Below are 16,167 nucleotides of genomic sequence, written 5' to 3'. Positions count from 1 at the left end.
CAAGGAAAAGGGACAGATTCACTCAATTGTTTGGCTCTTCATTCTGAGTTGTTGAACAATTTTATGTGTATTCTATCTTATATTTCAATGTCTAATTCATGTAATCTTTGTTTTTCTTTAAGTATGATTGGCTAAATTCGTTTTGGCTAAGGGTGTATTCAAAACCATGATTATATATGTGAAATAAGTTGATTACTTCCAGCTATCGTTGCATAAGTTGTGAATACAATTTGCTTAACCGTTTGATTTAGAACTTATTCTTGTATGTTGATTGAGAGTGCATGCTTAATTTGCATGCTTGGATTTGGTGCTAGGATATAAGTTTGTTTCACCTAATCGTTATGAATTCATATTCGCAAGTAGTGAAGGTCGCTAGTCACGATCGTGTTAAGTAGATTCTTGGCAAGAGTATCATGCTTTTCATAGTTACAAATGCCTTGTCGATGCTTATGATTTCGAAAGAACGTAATGATTCTAACTTGTGTCTTTATCATGTTGTTCATATAGAGAACTTGTTAGGAATAATTTGTTTGCGATGCATATTCATCCAATTCAATGATTCTAGGGAAATCTGAAGGTTAATTTAAGCGGACCTAATTAACTTGGAGTGTCGAGGTTCATAACTTATTAAATTGATAACTGGAAATTGATTTACGTTGCATATATTTCATGTGTGGAGAAGAACCCCTTAGCTATTCCATCATCCATTGATTCATCACAATTTTGTCTTACAATCTGTTTTCTTTACAATTTGCCCATTTAATTTAATTTCGTCCAAACACAATCCCCCCATATTTTGTTGAGTCTTAGTCATTCAAATATGTTTTATTTTGTGTTTGTAAGCATTTGGAGTCATAAACACTTTCAAATTCGTCCAAATCAAGTTCTAGTTTCTTTTTGAGTCAATTTGATTGTTTTAGGCAGTTTTGAGTGTTTCAAATCTGTTTTGAGTCATAGTAGTCTTGTTAGAGTCTTTAAGTTTAGTTTTTGTGTTTTTAAATCAATTTATATTAGATTAGCACCCCTAGTTAATCCCCGGTTAGAACGATCCCTACTTACATCATTACTACAATTGTCACAAATAGGGTTTAATTTGTGTGTCAACATAATTTTCACATCAAATGTCACACATAAGGTGTCTACACCTTATCATCCGCAAACTAGTGGTCAAGCAGAAGTATCAAACCGTGAGGTGAAGCAAATTTTGGAGAAAATTGTGAGTCTCAGTAGGAAGCATTGGAGCATGCGCTTAAACGATGCATTGTGGGCTTATAGGACTGCTTATAAGACTCCTATTAGAATGTCCCCATTTTGGTTAGTTTATGGGAAACCATGCCGTCTTCCAGTATAGTTAGAACACAAAGCTTATTGGGCGATCAAAGCCTACAACATGGACATGAGTGTTACCGGACAGCATAGAAAGCTTCAATTGAATGAGTTAGACGAAATCCGGAATGATGCATACGAGTCTAGTCGAATATACAAGGAGAAATCAAAGGCATTTCATGACAAGATGATATCAAGGAAGAGCTTTTCCATTGGACAAAAAGTTCTTCTATTTAATTCTCGCCTTCGGTTATTTCCAGGTAAACTTCGTTCTCGATGGGTTGGTCCATTTGTTATAACTAATATTTTTCCTCATGGTGCAGTGGAAATCGAAAGTGCAAAGACCGGAAACATGTTCAAAGTGAATGGGCATAGACTCAAGCCATATTATGAGTCTTTTGCGGAGCATGATGTGGAGGTTGTACCCCTCCAAGAACCATCTCCCCTTGGATGATTGCTCTTGGTACCGTTCGGCTGCGGACATAAAAGCAAGCGCTTATTGGGAGGCAACCCAATATTTCTATTCATTGTCTTTTTATGTCATTTTCAATTTTTAGTTTGCTTTTTCTGAATTTTCTTGCGTGCTAAGCTGAATTATTTCTTTTCTTTGTAGGAAAATTTGATCGTGCCCACCATTAGAGTTGATTGCAGAATTGGAGTTTGGGGGTCACTGCTTGATTTTACTGCAAATTGGGGAAGTTTTCAGTCCAAATGCTTTATTTTGTTTATTATTATTTATTTTATTTTTATTTTTATTTTCATTTTCTGACATTGAGGACAATGTCCAGTTTAGGTTTGGGGGTAAGGATCTAAAAAATGACCAAATTGAAAATGTTCATCCCTTTGACTAAGAATTGGTTTGATTTGTTTCCTTGTTGTTGCTTTTTGTTTTCGTAATTGGTTTTGTTTACTCTAAAAAAAAACCCCAAAAAAAAAAAATTAAAAAAAAAATTTGAAAATCCAAAAAAATATTGTCTTATTTTATTTATCGCTTTGAATTAGATTTTTGTTAGTTTCCCGACCCAATGATATAATTGGATTGAATTTGAACTGCAGGGATCAAGAATTTAGTAAGCATGTGTTGTGTGAAATTCCTTATTCTCTTGTTAGCCTTGTACATGTTTAATCATCTTTGAAAAACCAAATGCACATAGCCTTGTTGATGTGAAACTAAAGTATGACTTAAAACTTCGCATGTGAATATAGTGACCATATACAACCTATGTGAGTTTTTGAGCCTATTGAAAGTGTGTGCATTTTTCATACACTCATATTCTTTCATGTGTGATGAACTTATGTGACTTACATCTCTAGAACTTGCGTAACGATCTTTCGAAATGTTTGTCATTTGATTGCATGAACTTGAAAAGGATAGAGGCATTAGGTTTATCACCATAGCCCAAATAAGCATGTTTCCAAAAGAAAAATAATATCATTAGATTGCCAATTTGAGCCGTATATGTTGAGCCTTTTATTTCTTATCACCAGATATGTCTATCCTTATACCTTAAACATTTTTCCTTACCCTTTCCAAGCTAGCTAGTGAGCAATGTGAGATTGTCTTATGAGAAATGTTTGTGAAGTACTTTGAAGGAGTTTGGAAAAAGAATAAGTGTGGGGGTATTTCATGTTTGTATTTAGTTATGTGCAAAATTGGTTTAAAAAAAAAAAAAAGAAGAAAAAAAGAAGAAAAAAAAAGTATACAAAGCAAATAAATTTTTTTTTTTTTCAGTTTAGGGGTGTGGTTGGAGGTATTAGTAGAGTGGTTGGAGAGCTTGAGTTCTTGTAAATCTCAACAAGAGAATTGCTTGCAATATAGCTTGGAACTTGTGTTTACCTATCCTTTCATTTCTATAACCCTCTTCCTAAGCCTCATTACAACCAATAAAAGTCCTCTTGATTTAAGTTTTGCAATTATGATTGTAGAGATGAAATCTTTATGCAAGCTTATGGTAGATCTTTCACATCTGATTCTTTGAGCAAAACACGTTAAACTAAACATATGTGTGATTGAGTGTATGTCCCGTGAGAAGATCACTAGTTAGCATGTGGTGTTTTTTAAAAAAAAAACTTGAAATTGCATTAGCATGGCTATTACACACACTACACTTCATGGATGATTAAAAAGTTACTGCTAACATTTGAATAAGGAAGATGAACTTGGATTAGCTTGTTTGGTGATAGCTAAGGTTCTTGATGATTTGTTTTCTTGAATGAAATTCTATGAGGGTCACATAGGGCGAAGCTATTGTTTTTCATGTTGCTACTATTTCATATTTTCTTCCTTTTGCTCGAGGACTAGCAAAAGCTAAGTGTGGGGGTATTTGATAAGCTCATATTTATATATATTTTACATCAAATTCACTTGTCTTTTCTTAGTTAGTTCCTTATATTTTTGAGCTATTTACTTTGTTTTTGTGTTTTGTAGGATTTGTCAAGCAAATAAAAGAAAAATAGCACAAGTGGGATTTTAAGTAACAAATTTGTCAAAACTGCCTGTGCAGGTCAGCTGCCTTTAGAAGCAAGTTGCGAACAGCTCAGAATGAATTAGAGAATGAGACTTATATGCTTGGAAAGCTACGGATGTCTATTTTCTGGAGCATTTCGCGGATTGTTAATATCTTTTTTCGAGAAGAAGTTATGTCCGTTTTAACACTGAAAGGTTTCCAAGACGCTGAGCAGTTTGTAACTGCATTGAAGGCAATAAATCCAATAAAACTAGCAGCCAAAACTGATGCAGCCAAGAACAAGCCAGCTGACACCTCTTCAAATATCAGATGAAATGGAATTAAAGCTGAGGATTAAGTGGGAGTAATTGGCATAAAGGTTGCCCAAAAAGTTACAATTGTTTTACCATTTCCTCTCACTTATTGTCATCACTAAATGGCTGTTAGTGGGGTGAGTTATGGAGCAGAAATGGGGCAGCAAGCGTGGGCATAAAGGCTGCAGGTTGCAGCAGCAAAAGAGAGTTCTTTAGAGGAAAAAAAATAGAAAAAAAGGAAGGAAAGGAAGGAAAAAAGGCAAGGCTGCTGCGTTGAGAAAGGAAGGAAAGGAAGGAGGAAATCTTGGCATTCTCTTCTCTCGGTTTTATCTTCTCAAACTCATGTCTTTCTTTTGGTTTATTTTGAGAACTATGTGTAACTAATTTTTTAGAAGTTAGGGGCTGTTTTGAAGCCCCGAATATGATTGCAATTTTGTTATGACATTTCGTTGAATTACTTTTATGAATGGATGAAACTTGGTTCACTACTTGTCTCATTGATGAATTCTTTATTTGTTTTCTATGGATGCATACGTAGTAAGCATATCTAGGATTCTAATGCTATGAATATGTGTGTGCCTGCCCTTGTCGAATGAGGACCTACATATGTTCTAAAGTAGTACTTGTTAATTGCGATTAACATGTGAACCAATTTTTAGGATAAGTAAGACAACGCCAGTACTTACGATGCCTTGTGATGACTCAAACTCTTTTCGTTCTTAATGATTTCTACTTGTTAAATCTATGAACACGCCATTCTAGATTGCATGCTAGGGACTAAGTTAAGTTGAAAACGCCATTCTCTTAACATACTACGTAAGAAAGAGTAATAGGTTGAGTTCTAACATTGAGCCAACTTGAGCATCTTCATTCGGAAATAAAAGAAATTTGAATGAAACATAACATGTTTGCATGATTATTTGGTGGTGGATAGCAATACCCCTAACTCGTTTTTCTTAATTTGTGAACTACTTAAAATTTGTTTCTATCCTGTTTTTGTTTGATTTAATTTAAATAGAAAATCAACTCCAAAAATCCCAAACATTTGTATGAGTGTAGCTTTGTGTGTCTAGTATCTGCATATAAAATTTTGTAGACTTTAGATAAGTATAAGTCGGTCTAATAATTATTTTTCGGTGGCTGGTCAGTAGGGACAGCAACCCAGTTTTTGTGACATTTTAGGTAGTTAGATAAAACAATCTTCTGCGGGAAAGACCCTTATTTTCATATGCTACAATTGACAAATCTTAGTGTTAATAAGGAAAATCAATAGGACATTTGTGTGCTACTTTGTGGTGTGCTTTTAATCTTATCATTTACTTGTATAAATGATGGAAAATCAACACAAGCTAAATTAGGCGCCTCCACGCATGTCTCAAGTTTTCGCAAAGGTTTTATAATTACAAATTTATGGTATAATTTTTTTTGAAATGTCATATAAACTTATTCATATTATTTAATTTGTCATACGAACTAAAGTTTAAGCATTTGGCATTTGAATTTTCTGAAATCATAATTTGTCATCTCATCTTAACTCCGTTAAGTTTTTCATCCAAAATAAGGTTATTTTGGACTTCTAACCACATTTTTCACAAGTTTATTTATTTTTTATTTTTATACAAAGGTATATGTAGACTAGGGGTGGGCAATCAATTTTGCTCTCCAAATGTGTTAGGTGGAGCAAAATTAGTCTCACTAATTAACTACGTGAATGGTACTCCTCAACAACATTAGTCGAAACACCAACAAGTGCATAACCATTGATCTCTTCCATCAAACAGAAGTAGATTCCACATGGTTGATGCTTGGGAACATTATCCATTATTCTTGAAGTTTTAGGTCTTAGGTGACAGGGATCACGCTTCTGGCTATGATGCCACCTTTGGGTAGACCCTGATTTTACCATATGTTGTAAAATAAACTCGAAAGTGTGTCGTGAGAGAGATAAGGGGTCTGTTTGTTGCACCTTTGCCGAAGCAAAGCATACCCTTCGGCCTTCAGCGCATCTCTGCCCGAAGCAAAGCATACACTTCGGTGCACCTCCACCATAGCAGGGTACCACCATTTGGTAGACTCCAGCCGAAGCTGAGCATATATCATTCAGTACCTCCCAGCAAAATCACTCGGGTACCTTTCTCTCACAGTTGTAGTAGTATTCAGATTTAAGAATTGGAAACTTCTCCTCATTACATTGCTACTTCAAGAGCAATTTAGAGACATGGAACGACAAGAAAAAGAAAATTCTCCAGTCAAAATTCAATCGGACTCCATAAAGAAGCTTCTCCATGGATAGTCGTTGGGCAAAGTATAAGCTTGTCCATTTTGTGAGGACTCATCGCGATGCTGATGATATGGCATTTATGTGAGTTTATCAAGAGCAGGATGATGCTGGGAAAATTGGGGTGTCTTTGTCCAACTATGATACAGATACTTCACTTTGGTCGTGTATCTTGTAGCTGATACTTTTCGGAAACGATACTTGCTGGATACTCTTTGATACTCATCAGATACGTATCATGTCAGCGGATACATTTTGACTTGATGGATACACGTATCATGCTTTTAGGATACTTTTACACTTTCAAATAAGAAATTAAAAGTAAAAAAATTAACAAGAGACTAAGCTTTATTTGAAATCTGATGTATATGAAGACCTAACCTCTAATTCATATTATATATGAATACAGTTCTGACACTTCTTCTACTTATAAGAATACCTTTGCCTTTGAATGATCCTTCAAAACATCTATTCTCAGCAACTCATCCATGCTTGGCATCTTCAATGTAAAGATCTAACATCATATCAACTGTTCTGAGGTATTTGCTGAGGCAATTAGTTGAGTATTTTGAGTGACTTGGTTGAAGAAGTATTCTTGGAGAGGAAGAAAACTGAGTATTTCAAGATGTTTCGTTGAAAATGCACTCTCGGAGAGGAGGAATAGTTAGGCATTTTTACAGGCTTGCTTTGCCATGGAGGATAAAGGTCAACATATATAAGGATTTCCCAATAACAAGTAGTGGTGCTATTAGGATCATTTCTTTTACACTTGTCAGCAACAGTGGTGTAATTGGAATTGTAAAATTCACACGTTCCAACTTTGTTAGAGATCTTTAACAAAGTTGCCCGTGGTATCCAAAAAGCTAAGATTGTGTCTGAAAAAGGTAAGAGATCTTTGATACTATATATGAATACCTTTTTCTTTGAATGATCCTTCAAAACATTGCTTCTTAGCGACTCATCCATGCTTGGCATCTTTAGTGTAAAGAGCCAACATCATATCAACTGTTCTAAGGTATTTGCCGAGGAAATCAGTTGAGTATTTTGAGTGACTTGGTTGAAGAGGTATTCTCGGAGAGGAAGAAAACTGAGTATTTTGATATGCTTCATTGAAAATGCACTCTCGAAGAGGAGAAATAGTTAGGCATTCTTGCAGGTCTGTCTTGCCATGGAGAACGGATGTCGACATATATAGGGATTTCCCAAAAGCAAGTAGTGGTGCTGTTGGGATCATTTTCTTTACGCTTGTTAGCAACAGTGGTGTAATTGGAATTGTAAAATTCACGCGTTTCAACTTTGTCAGCGATATTTGACAAAGTTGCCTGTGATATCCAAAAAGCTGAGATTGCGTCTGAAAAGTGTCAACGAACTTTATTCAAGAAAATCTAGCTTTTGAAATTTGGAGAGCGGTGCCTCTTCAATTTGTGAATGAATGGCAATATTGCCTCTAATGTGAAATATTCTAACACTCAAATTAAAACCCTATGATTGTAGTATATGAAAGTAGGGATCGTTTTAGGCCGGGGATTTGAAAGGCTGCTAATCTACACAAATTAAACTCTAAAACACTAAACTAGACTCAAAAACACAAAACTAGACTCTTATGACTCAAAACTAAACAAACTGACTTAAAACAGCACAACTAAGTGAAATTGACTCAAAACAGACTCTAGGGAGTTATTTGGACGAATTTAAAACTAGTAAGACTCAAAACACTAAATTGGACAGATTTGAACACGTTTCTAATAATCTAACACACTTAATAAAAAAAGGGGGGGGGATTGATTTGGATGAAATTAATTAAACTAAATAGATTGCAAAACAAAGTAAATTAGGTACGAAATTAGGTGATTTGAATGGTGAAAAACTAGCCAGAGGGTCATTCTCCACACATGAAACATATGCATACAAATTGATTTCCAGTATTATTTCTTTAAACCATGAATGACAATGCCCTAAATTAATTGTGAATGCGCTAATTAACTTTCAGATTTTCCTAAGTTCATTGAATTGAATGGACATCGCATCATAACCAAATTATTCTTCTCAAGTTCCCTATATGAACAGCATGATCGAGATACATATCAAAGATCATTAAGTTCTATGAAAATCATAAGCACTGACAAAGTATTCGTAACTATGAACTGCATGATACTCCTGCCAAGAATTCACTTAACACAATTGTGACTAGCAATCTCTACTACTTATAAATATAAGTTCACAACGATTAGGTGAAATTCTGTAGCATCAAATCCCTGCATGTAAACTAAGTATGCATCCTTAATAAACACACAAGAATAAGTTCTCAATAAAGCAGATAAGTAAATCACATTCATGTTTTACGAAACAATAACTGGATGTAATCAATTTATATAAAACATATGTCCATGGCTTCGAATTCACCTTTAACTAAAAAGGAATTAGTTCCTCATGTTCATAATAATTGAAAAGCAAAATAAAATAAACATGGAAACGAAACGAGGGAAGAAAGAACTTTGAAAGTCTCCAATGGTTGCATGTGGCTTGCAGCACAACCCTAATCTTCTCCAATGGAAGCCACGACAAAGTCTTCTCTCCTTCAAGGCTGCGGCACAAGGTGTGGAATTCTGATTCTAGGCTTTTATGTGTGTGGTGCGAAAATAGGGTCAGATTTATGTATTTATAGGCTAGGGTTTACAGCACCAATTCCTTGGAGAACAAGGTCAAGGCATGGCCCAATCTAAGAGGGAAAAGGATTAGGGTTTTGGCAGATTTTTGGACTTCAAGAAGAAGGAGGGTGCGGCACTTATTTAGGGCTTCTAGAAGGAATGTGTTATGGCAGGTTCCTAAGCTTCTAGAAGAGGGAATAGGCACCACCTTTCTAGGGGTTCTAGAAAGGATGGTGTGGCATAAGTTTAGGGCAGGGATAAGCTTTCTAGAAGGGTTGCTTCTAGAAAGGGCTTCTAGAAATCTGAAAAGGTTTTGGATAATGCTCCTTCCTTCTTGCTGATTACTCATCTTCCAAGACTTGAATTAATTTTTCCATCTCTTTAGCACATTCCTAGCTTCATTTGATCTTAAAAAACGTCCATTCCTTATGTTCCACATGCATGCAATCCATTCTAGCCCAAAATTGCTCTAAAATGCTCCAAAATGCACTTTCTTACCAACTTTGCCAATTGGACCTACAAACACACAAAAATAACTTAAAACACTCTAATAAGTAGAAAATAACTAAGTAAATACGAAGAAACAAGCTAACTAAGTCGCATAAATATGCTCCTATCAAATTCCCCCACACTTAGCTTTTGCTAGTCCTCGAGCAAAAGAAAAAAAAAACAAAACAAAACACAACCTAAACCTTCCAACTTTTGCCTCATGGATTTCCAATGGAACATGACATGTTAAAAAATCACTACTCACATAGATTTTAGTCATCCCTACCCTCGAGTGCATACTTAATCGTAGTCACCACTCACTAGCTTGCATTTAATCAATTTAAAACATGGTTTTGATGGTAGTAACATGCCTTAGAGAATTCCCTCAATTCCTCACTGGATATACTCTCTATTTTCACACAGATTTTCTGACTACACTCCATATACTAGGTATATGTGAGAAGATTGATGTAAACATGTAGACTAGCCACTCACATATGTTATAATCAAAGAAAGCACTTTCTGGAATTATTAATACATGTAGACTAGCCACTCATGAATGGAATGCCACTACTTAGACGCGAGAACCAGGGATCCCATATGCTCATACCAATCCCAAACTCCACAGATTGAAACACATAACACCCAAGATAGAAGTCTAAGGGTTGTAACGAGGCTAAGGTATTGGCTAACAAAGAATGGTCAAGGATAAACAATAGTTCTTAAAGCAATAGTAAGCAAAGTAATGAAATCAACACCTAGAATTTCCTTTTGAATGCAGCAACTAACTTTAAACACAAGGGGAAGATTCACACAACACTTAAGGTCAAATTCAAACTTTTGGACCATTTCTTCAACAACCAAAACTTGTGAGTTCATTCTCACTTATTTCTCAATTCTTTTCCTTCGTTTTCTTTTCTTTTTCACGCTTTTTTTTTTCTTTTTTCTTTCTTTGGAAATAACCTTCCCCCACACTTGTTTTCTGCAATATGTTTGACCAAAAGGAATTCCCTCTAAGTCATGCTCCACTATACTTTAAGAACAAGGGTATGGATAGTCCTATTCTAGGCAAGGTAGGGATGATGTGGCTAACAAAGAAAATAGGCTCAATAAGGCTCAAAGGGATTAAGGCTTTTTGGCTCTGGTGGTAACTACTAAACAACTTCATCTTGTTTTATGTTATGCACTCAATTTTAAGCTTTGAATGACACGGGCATGAGTTCTAGTATTTGGAATTATAATGATGAAAACGCATTCTAAGTAGCAACCAAGCAAAGAAATAATGAGATCATGCAACGACTTTAGAAAACAAAAACATCACAGATTAATAACTTTCCAAACAAAGCTTAGGCTTAAATCTCTCAGGGTTGTAGCGTTAGTTTGAGTTCCTTCCTTCAAGCATGTTACAAACACTGATTTTTTTTTCTTTGTGATTACATGTGAATTCGTAAACGTCAACTACAACCAAGCATAAACCAAAAAGCATATCAAACTTCCACCCATGTTTGTAACTTTCTTTAACAGTCATGTAATTAAAAACCAAATCCTCATCATTGTGTTGAAAGGTACCCAAAGACACAAACAAACACACAAAAACAACTTTAAAACCACTCTTTTTGGGTTTTTCAAACGTTTTCTACTTTTTTTTTCTTCAAATTTTCGTATTTTTCTTTCAAAACACAATAAAACACTTCAAAACACACTAAAAACACTTAAAAACAATGAAGAACAACTCTAGTGGTGCTAGGTGGTAATATCACATGAAAATCATGCAAAAACAACTTGTTTACCCCCCCCACACTTACCAAACATTGTCCTCAATGTTTCAAATATAAACTCACACGCAAACAATCAAAACAACTAACAAACACGACAATCATGGTAGAGTAAAAGCAATAAAGAGAAGGGGTTAGGAACGCAAATCTGGTTGTTGGAGCTATAATTCCATTATGCCTTCATTTGAACACATGGGTTGCCTCCCAAGAAGCACTTGCTTTAACGCCTTCTAGCCGGATGATACCTCCATTTAAGCTTCAATAGGGCCAATGGCATGGAGGGGTATATCCTCCATGACATGCTCCTCAAAAGTCTCATAGTAGGGCTTCAAACGGTGTCCATTGACTTTGAATTTGGACTGCACCATAATGAAAAACATAGTAACAACAAAAGGGCCAATCCATTTAGAATGCAACTTACCCGGAAACAAACGAAGGTGGGAGTTGAAGAGTAACACTTTCTGCCTTATAGAGAATGTCTTGCCATAAATCATCTTGTCATGGGCTGCCTTTGTTTTCTCCTTGTAAATGTGAACGTTTTCATAAGCCTCATTCCGAATCTCTTCAAGCTCGTTCAATTGAAGCTTCCTATGAATTCCAGCGGCATCAATGTCCATATTGAATGTCTTGACTACCCAATGTGCACGATGCTCTAACTCAACATGAAGATGATATGGTTTCCCATAGATGAGCCAAAATGGTGACATCCCAATTGGTGTTGTGTAGGCTGTATGATACGCCCACAATGCATCATTCAAACGTAAGCTCCAATCCTTCCGAGTGGGTCCAACCGTCTTCTCCAAAATCTGCTTGATTTCCTTATTAGAAACCTTTGCTTGGCCACTTGTTTGAGGATGATAAGGTGTTGAAACCTTATGCATGACATTGTACTTCTTGAGCATCGCCTCAATGGTTCGATTGCAAAAATGGGAACCCCCATCACTTATAAGTACTCTTGGCATTCCAAACCTTGCAAATATGTTAGTTTTAACAAAATCTGCAATCACTTTAAATCATTAGTACGGGTGGCTTTTACTTCCACCCATTTCGACACATAATCCACAACAAACAAAATATAAAGGAAACCATGTGAGGAAGGAAAAGGACCCATGAAATCAATACCCCAAACATCAAAGATTTCGACAGAATAGATAGGATTATGTGGCATTTAATCTTTTGCGCTTATATTGCCCGTTCGTTGACAACGATCACAAGTCATACAAAATGTTCTACCATCCTTAAAGATAGTAGGCCAATAAAATCCACATTCTAAAACCTTAAGTGTTGTGCGTTATGTGCCAAAATGACCACCACATGCATAAGTATGACAGAAAGTTAAAATTGAATTAAACTCCGAATCATGCACACATCTACGAAGAATCTGATCAGGGGAATATTTCCATAAATAAGGGTCATCCCAAACATAAAATCGTGCATCCTTTTTAAGTTTATCATGTTGGTGCTTGTTTATGGTGGTTGGAACTTGTTTAGTCACTAAATAATTCACCAAATCAGCATACCATGGCTCACTTACCTCAATGGATAACAACTGCTCGTCTGGGAATGCTTATGGAATAGGTAATGGGTCCTCATCATGCACCAAACGACTCAAGTGGTCAGCCACCACGTTTAACTTCATTTCTTGTCTCGAATCTCCATGTCAAACTCTTGGAGAAGTAACATCCAGCGAATAAGCCTTGGCTTGGCTTTCTTCTTTGTGAGCAAATACTTCAAAGCTGCATGATCAGTGTAAATTATAACTTTAGCTCCAAGTAAATAAGAATGAAACTTATCTAAAGCAAATATAACAGCAAGAAGTTATTTTCAGCGGTAGAGTAGTTCAATTGAGCATCATTCAAAGTCTGAGATGCGTAATAGATGACATGCGGCTTCTTGTCTTTTCTTTGTCCCAAAATAGCCCCTAATGCATAATCTGAAGCATTGCACATAAGCTCAAAAGGCAGGCTCAATCTGGTGGGACTATGATGAGGGCCGAAGTTAGCATCTCTTTAAGGTGATTGAACGCCTTCTCACATTCATCATCGAACTTGAATGGCACATCCTTCTGTAAGAGTCGGCATAGAGGTTGGGAAATCTTTGAAAAATCTTTGATGAATCGCCTATAGAATCCTGCATGTCCAAGAAAAGAATGAACCTCTCTCATCGAAGTGGAAGAGGGTAAGTAGCGTACAAGATCTATTTTCGATTTATCAACCTCAATTCCCTTTGCTGAAACTATGTGACCTAAAACTATGCCTTGTTTTACCATAAAGTGACATTTTTCCCAATTCAAAACAAGGTTAGTTTTGATGCATTGTTTCAAGATTAATGTGAGATTATCTAAACAACCATAAAACGAATCACCAAATACGTTAAAATCATCCATGAAAACTTCAACGATCTTCTCAAAAAAATCTGAAAAGATACTTACCATGCAACTTTGAAACGTGGCTGGTGCATTACATAAACCGAATGACATTCGACGATAAGCAAAAGTACCAAATGGACAAGTAAAAGTGGTTTTTTCTTGATCATTTGGAGCTATAACAATCTGATTATATCCCGAATAACCATCAAGAAAACAATAAAAAGAATGACCAGCTAACCTTTCAAGCATTTGAACAATGAACGACAAAGGGAAGTGATCTTTCTTTGTGGTGGTGTCGAGCTTCCTATAGTCAATGCAAACTCTCCAACCTATTTGGATACGAGTGGGCATTCTCTGCATTCTTTACCACGGTGACTCCAGATTTCTTGGGAATAACTTGAACCGGCGAAACCCAACGACTATCCGAAATCGGGTAGATGACTCCGCAATCAAGAAGCTTGATAATCTCATTTTTCATAACTTCCATCATTTAAGGGTTGAGTTGGTGTTGAGCCTCTCGAGTTTGTTTAGCCCCCTCCTCTAGAAGTATGCGATGCATGCAAGTGGTAGGGCTAATTCCCTTAATGTTGACCAACGTCCATCCAATGGCTGTCTTGTGCTCTTTTAACACCCGAATCAGTTTCTCCTTCTCCATTGCCATGAGTGATGAAAAGACTATGACGGGCAACATCTCTTTATCTCCCAAAAAGACATACTTTAAATGATCCGACAATGGTTTAAGCTCAATGATGGGTGCTTGAATCACTGAAGGTAACAACTTGTTAGTAGAGATGAGAATTGGAATTGAGGGCTTACCAACATGGTGGGGCAATGACTCAAAGGCAGCAACCATCTCGACATTTGCTACAAGGATAAGCTCGGCCAGATTGGATTTAAACCTAATTCCTTGTGCAATAATTGTTTTAAGGGCATCCTCATTCAAGAAATCAAGATAATCATGCGCCAAAGAATCAAATACATCAATAGAGAAACAAGAATGATCATCTTTAGGATACCTTATAGTCTCAGAAATATTAAAATCAATAATCTTGCCATCAAATTCCATTGTTAATGTCCTTTTGAACACATCTATCTTGGTGCGGGCTGTTTTTATGAAGGGTCTTCCAAGTAGGATCGGCAAGGGTGTAAAATAGGCCGAATCCTCCATCTCAAGCACATAGAAGTCTATTGGAAATATTAAGTTGTTAACCTTGATAGGAGCATATTTATGTGACTTAGTTAGCTTGTTTTCTTGCATTTTCATAGTTAGTTTATGTTATTATAGTGTTTTAAGCTATTTTTGTGTGTTTGTAAGTCCAAATTAGGGCTGGGCATGGGCCGGGTCGGGTTGAAATTTGGAAGAACTTGGCCCTACCCGTTTTAAAATGTAACAGGGCGGGGCGGGCCGGGTATAAGTATTTTGAGTTTGGGAACCGGACCTAACCCGGCCAGTTTCAAATGGGCCAGTTCAGGACGGGTCCACGGGTCCACGGGTCCAACTACTTTTTTTTTTTTTTTTTTCGGTTTTGGGCATACTACCACCAGCCCACGACCCCAGTTTTGCATCACAAAGTCCACTGTGTAAAGGCATCGCCGCCGTCTACTTGCCACATATCAGCGATCAAGAAACCACATATTTCCAAAACATGCGATTCATCTTCTACTTCCTCTTTCTATAAATGCAAGATAATTAATTAATTAACTCCCAGTTAATTAGATTTGCAACTGCAACCCTTCTGATTTGGGTTATGCAGGGGATCAAAGACCAGGCTTCCCAGAAAAAATCCAATATTTTTCAAGCATTTCTCACACCCCAACCTAAATCCCCAAATAGAACAAATTAATAAAAAAACTCTTCATATAAAATTTCGAATTCATCAAAAAATAAAATAAAACTGAATCCCTAATTAAGCTAAATCCCCAACATTTTTATGAAATTTTCAAGCAAATTAACTGAATCCCTAATTCCTAAATCCCCAAATTCAAATTTAGTACAAAAATGAAATTACATGACGAGAAGAAGAGTAGTAGGAGCCTGGGAACATCGTCTTCCTCACGGATCTAAGAGGGCTAGGACAACGTCGTTTTCCTCACTGACGACTGCGATGAGTTCCGGTCCATCGTCCAGTGCCCACTGCCTTCGCTCAATTTCTCCACAGCCATTGATTTGCAACGGCGCGACAGTTACGACTCGACGGCTGGGACTAATGGCATGGCTTCTCCATGGAACAAGGTGGTTTACAAGGCGGTTATGGAGTGGTGTCTATGGCTGGTTAAGCTGCGTTTAGGGCAGGTGAGATGGGAAAGAGAGAAAAGACTGTGAAAGAGAAAGACCGAGAGGAAGAAGATCGAGAGAGATGAGAGATCGAGGGAGGACTGGAGGAAGAGACTCGGAGTGGAGTCTGAGAATAACAAAATGAATGAGAGGGGAGGGTTGAGTGAATTAGGTCTGACTCTGAGAATAAGAGAGAGAGGGTAATCAGTAGGAATGAACGGTAGAGATTTAATCAGTTGGAATGAAT

At 36.6% G+C, this 16,167-nt stretch overlaps 2 protein-coding genes across 2 annotated transcripts; one reads left to right on the top strand and one right to left on the bottom strand.

Moving 5' to 3' along the window:
- The first annotated feature begins 1,390 nt into the window (after positions 1-1,390).
- Positions 1,391-1,780, top strand: LOC114827372 (uncharacterized). The gene is made up of 2 exons (XM_029109140.1): positions 1,391-1,586; positions 1,650-1,780. Exons 1-2 carry the CDS (start codon positions 1,391-1,393, stop codon positions 1,778-1,780), a joined length of 327 nt encoding a protein of 108 aa, XP_028964973.1.
- Positions 1,781-11,528: 9,748 nt separating this feature from the next.
- On the bottom strand, positions 11,529-12,179 carry LOC108173830 (uncharacterized). The gene has a single exon (XM_017333678.1). The coding sequence runs from the start codon at positions 12,177-12,179 to the stop codon at positions 11,529-11,531; it is 651 nt and encodes a 216-aa protein (XP_017189167.1).
- Positions 12,180-16,167: the final 3,988 nt, after the last annotated feature.

The sequence above is a fragment of the Malus domestica genome, chromosome 10, assembly GCF_042453785.1.
Source record: "Malus domestica chromosome 10, GDT2T_hap1".
NCBI classification, from domain to species: Eukaryota; Viridiplantae; Streptophyta; class Magnoliopsida; order Rosales; family Rosaceae; genus Malus; species Malus domestica.
This window is presented reverse-complemented; position numbering and strand designations above follow the sequence as displayed.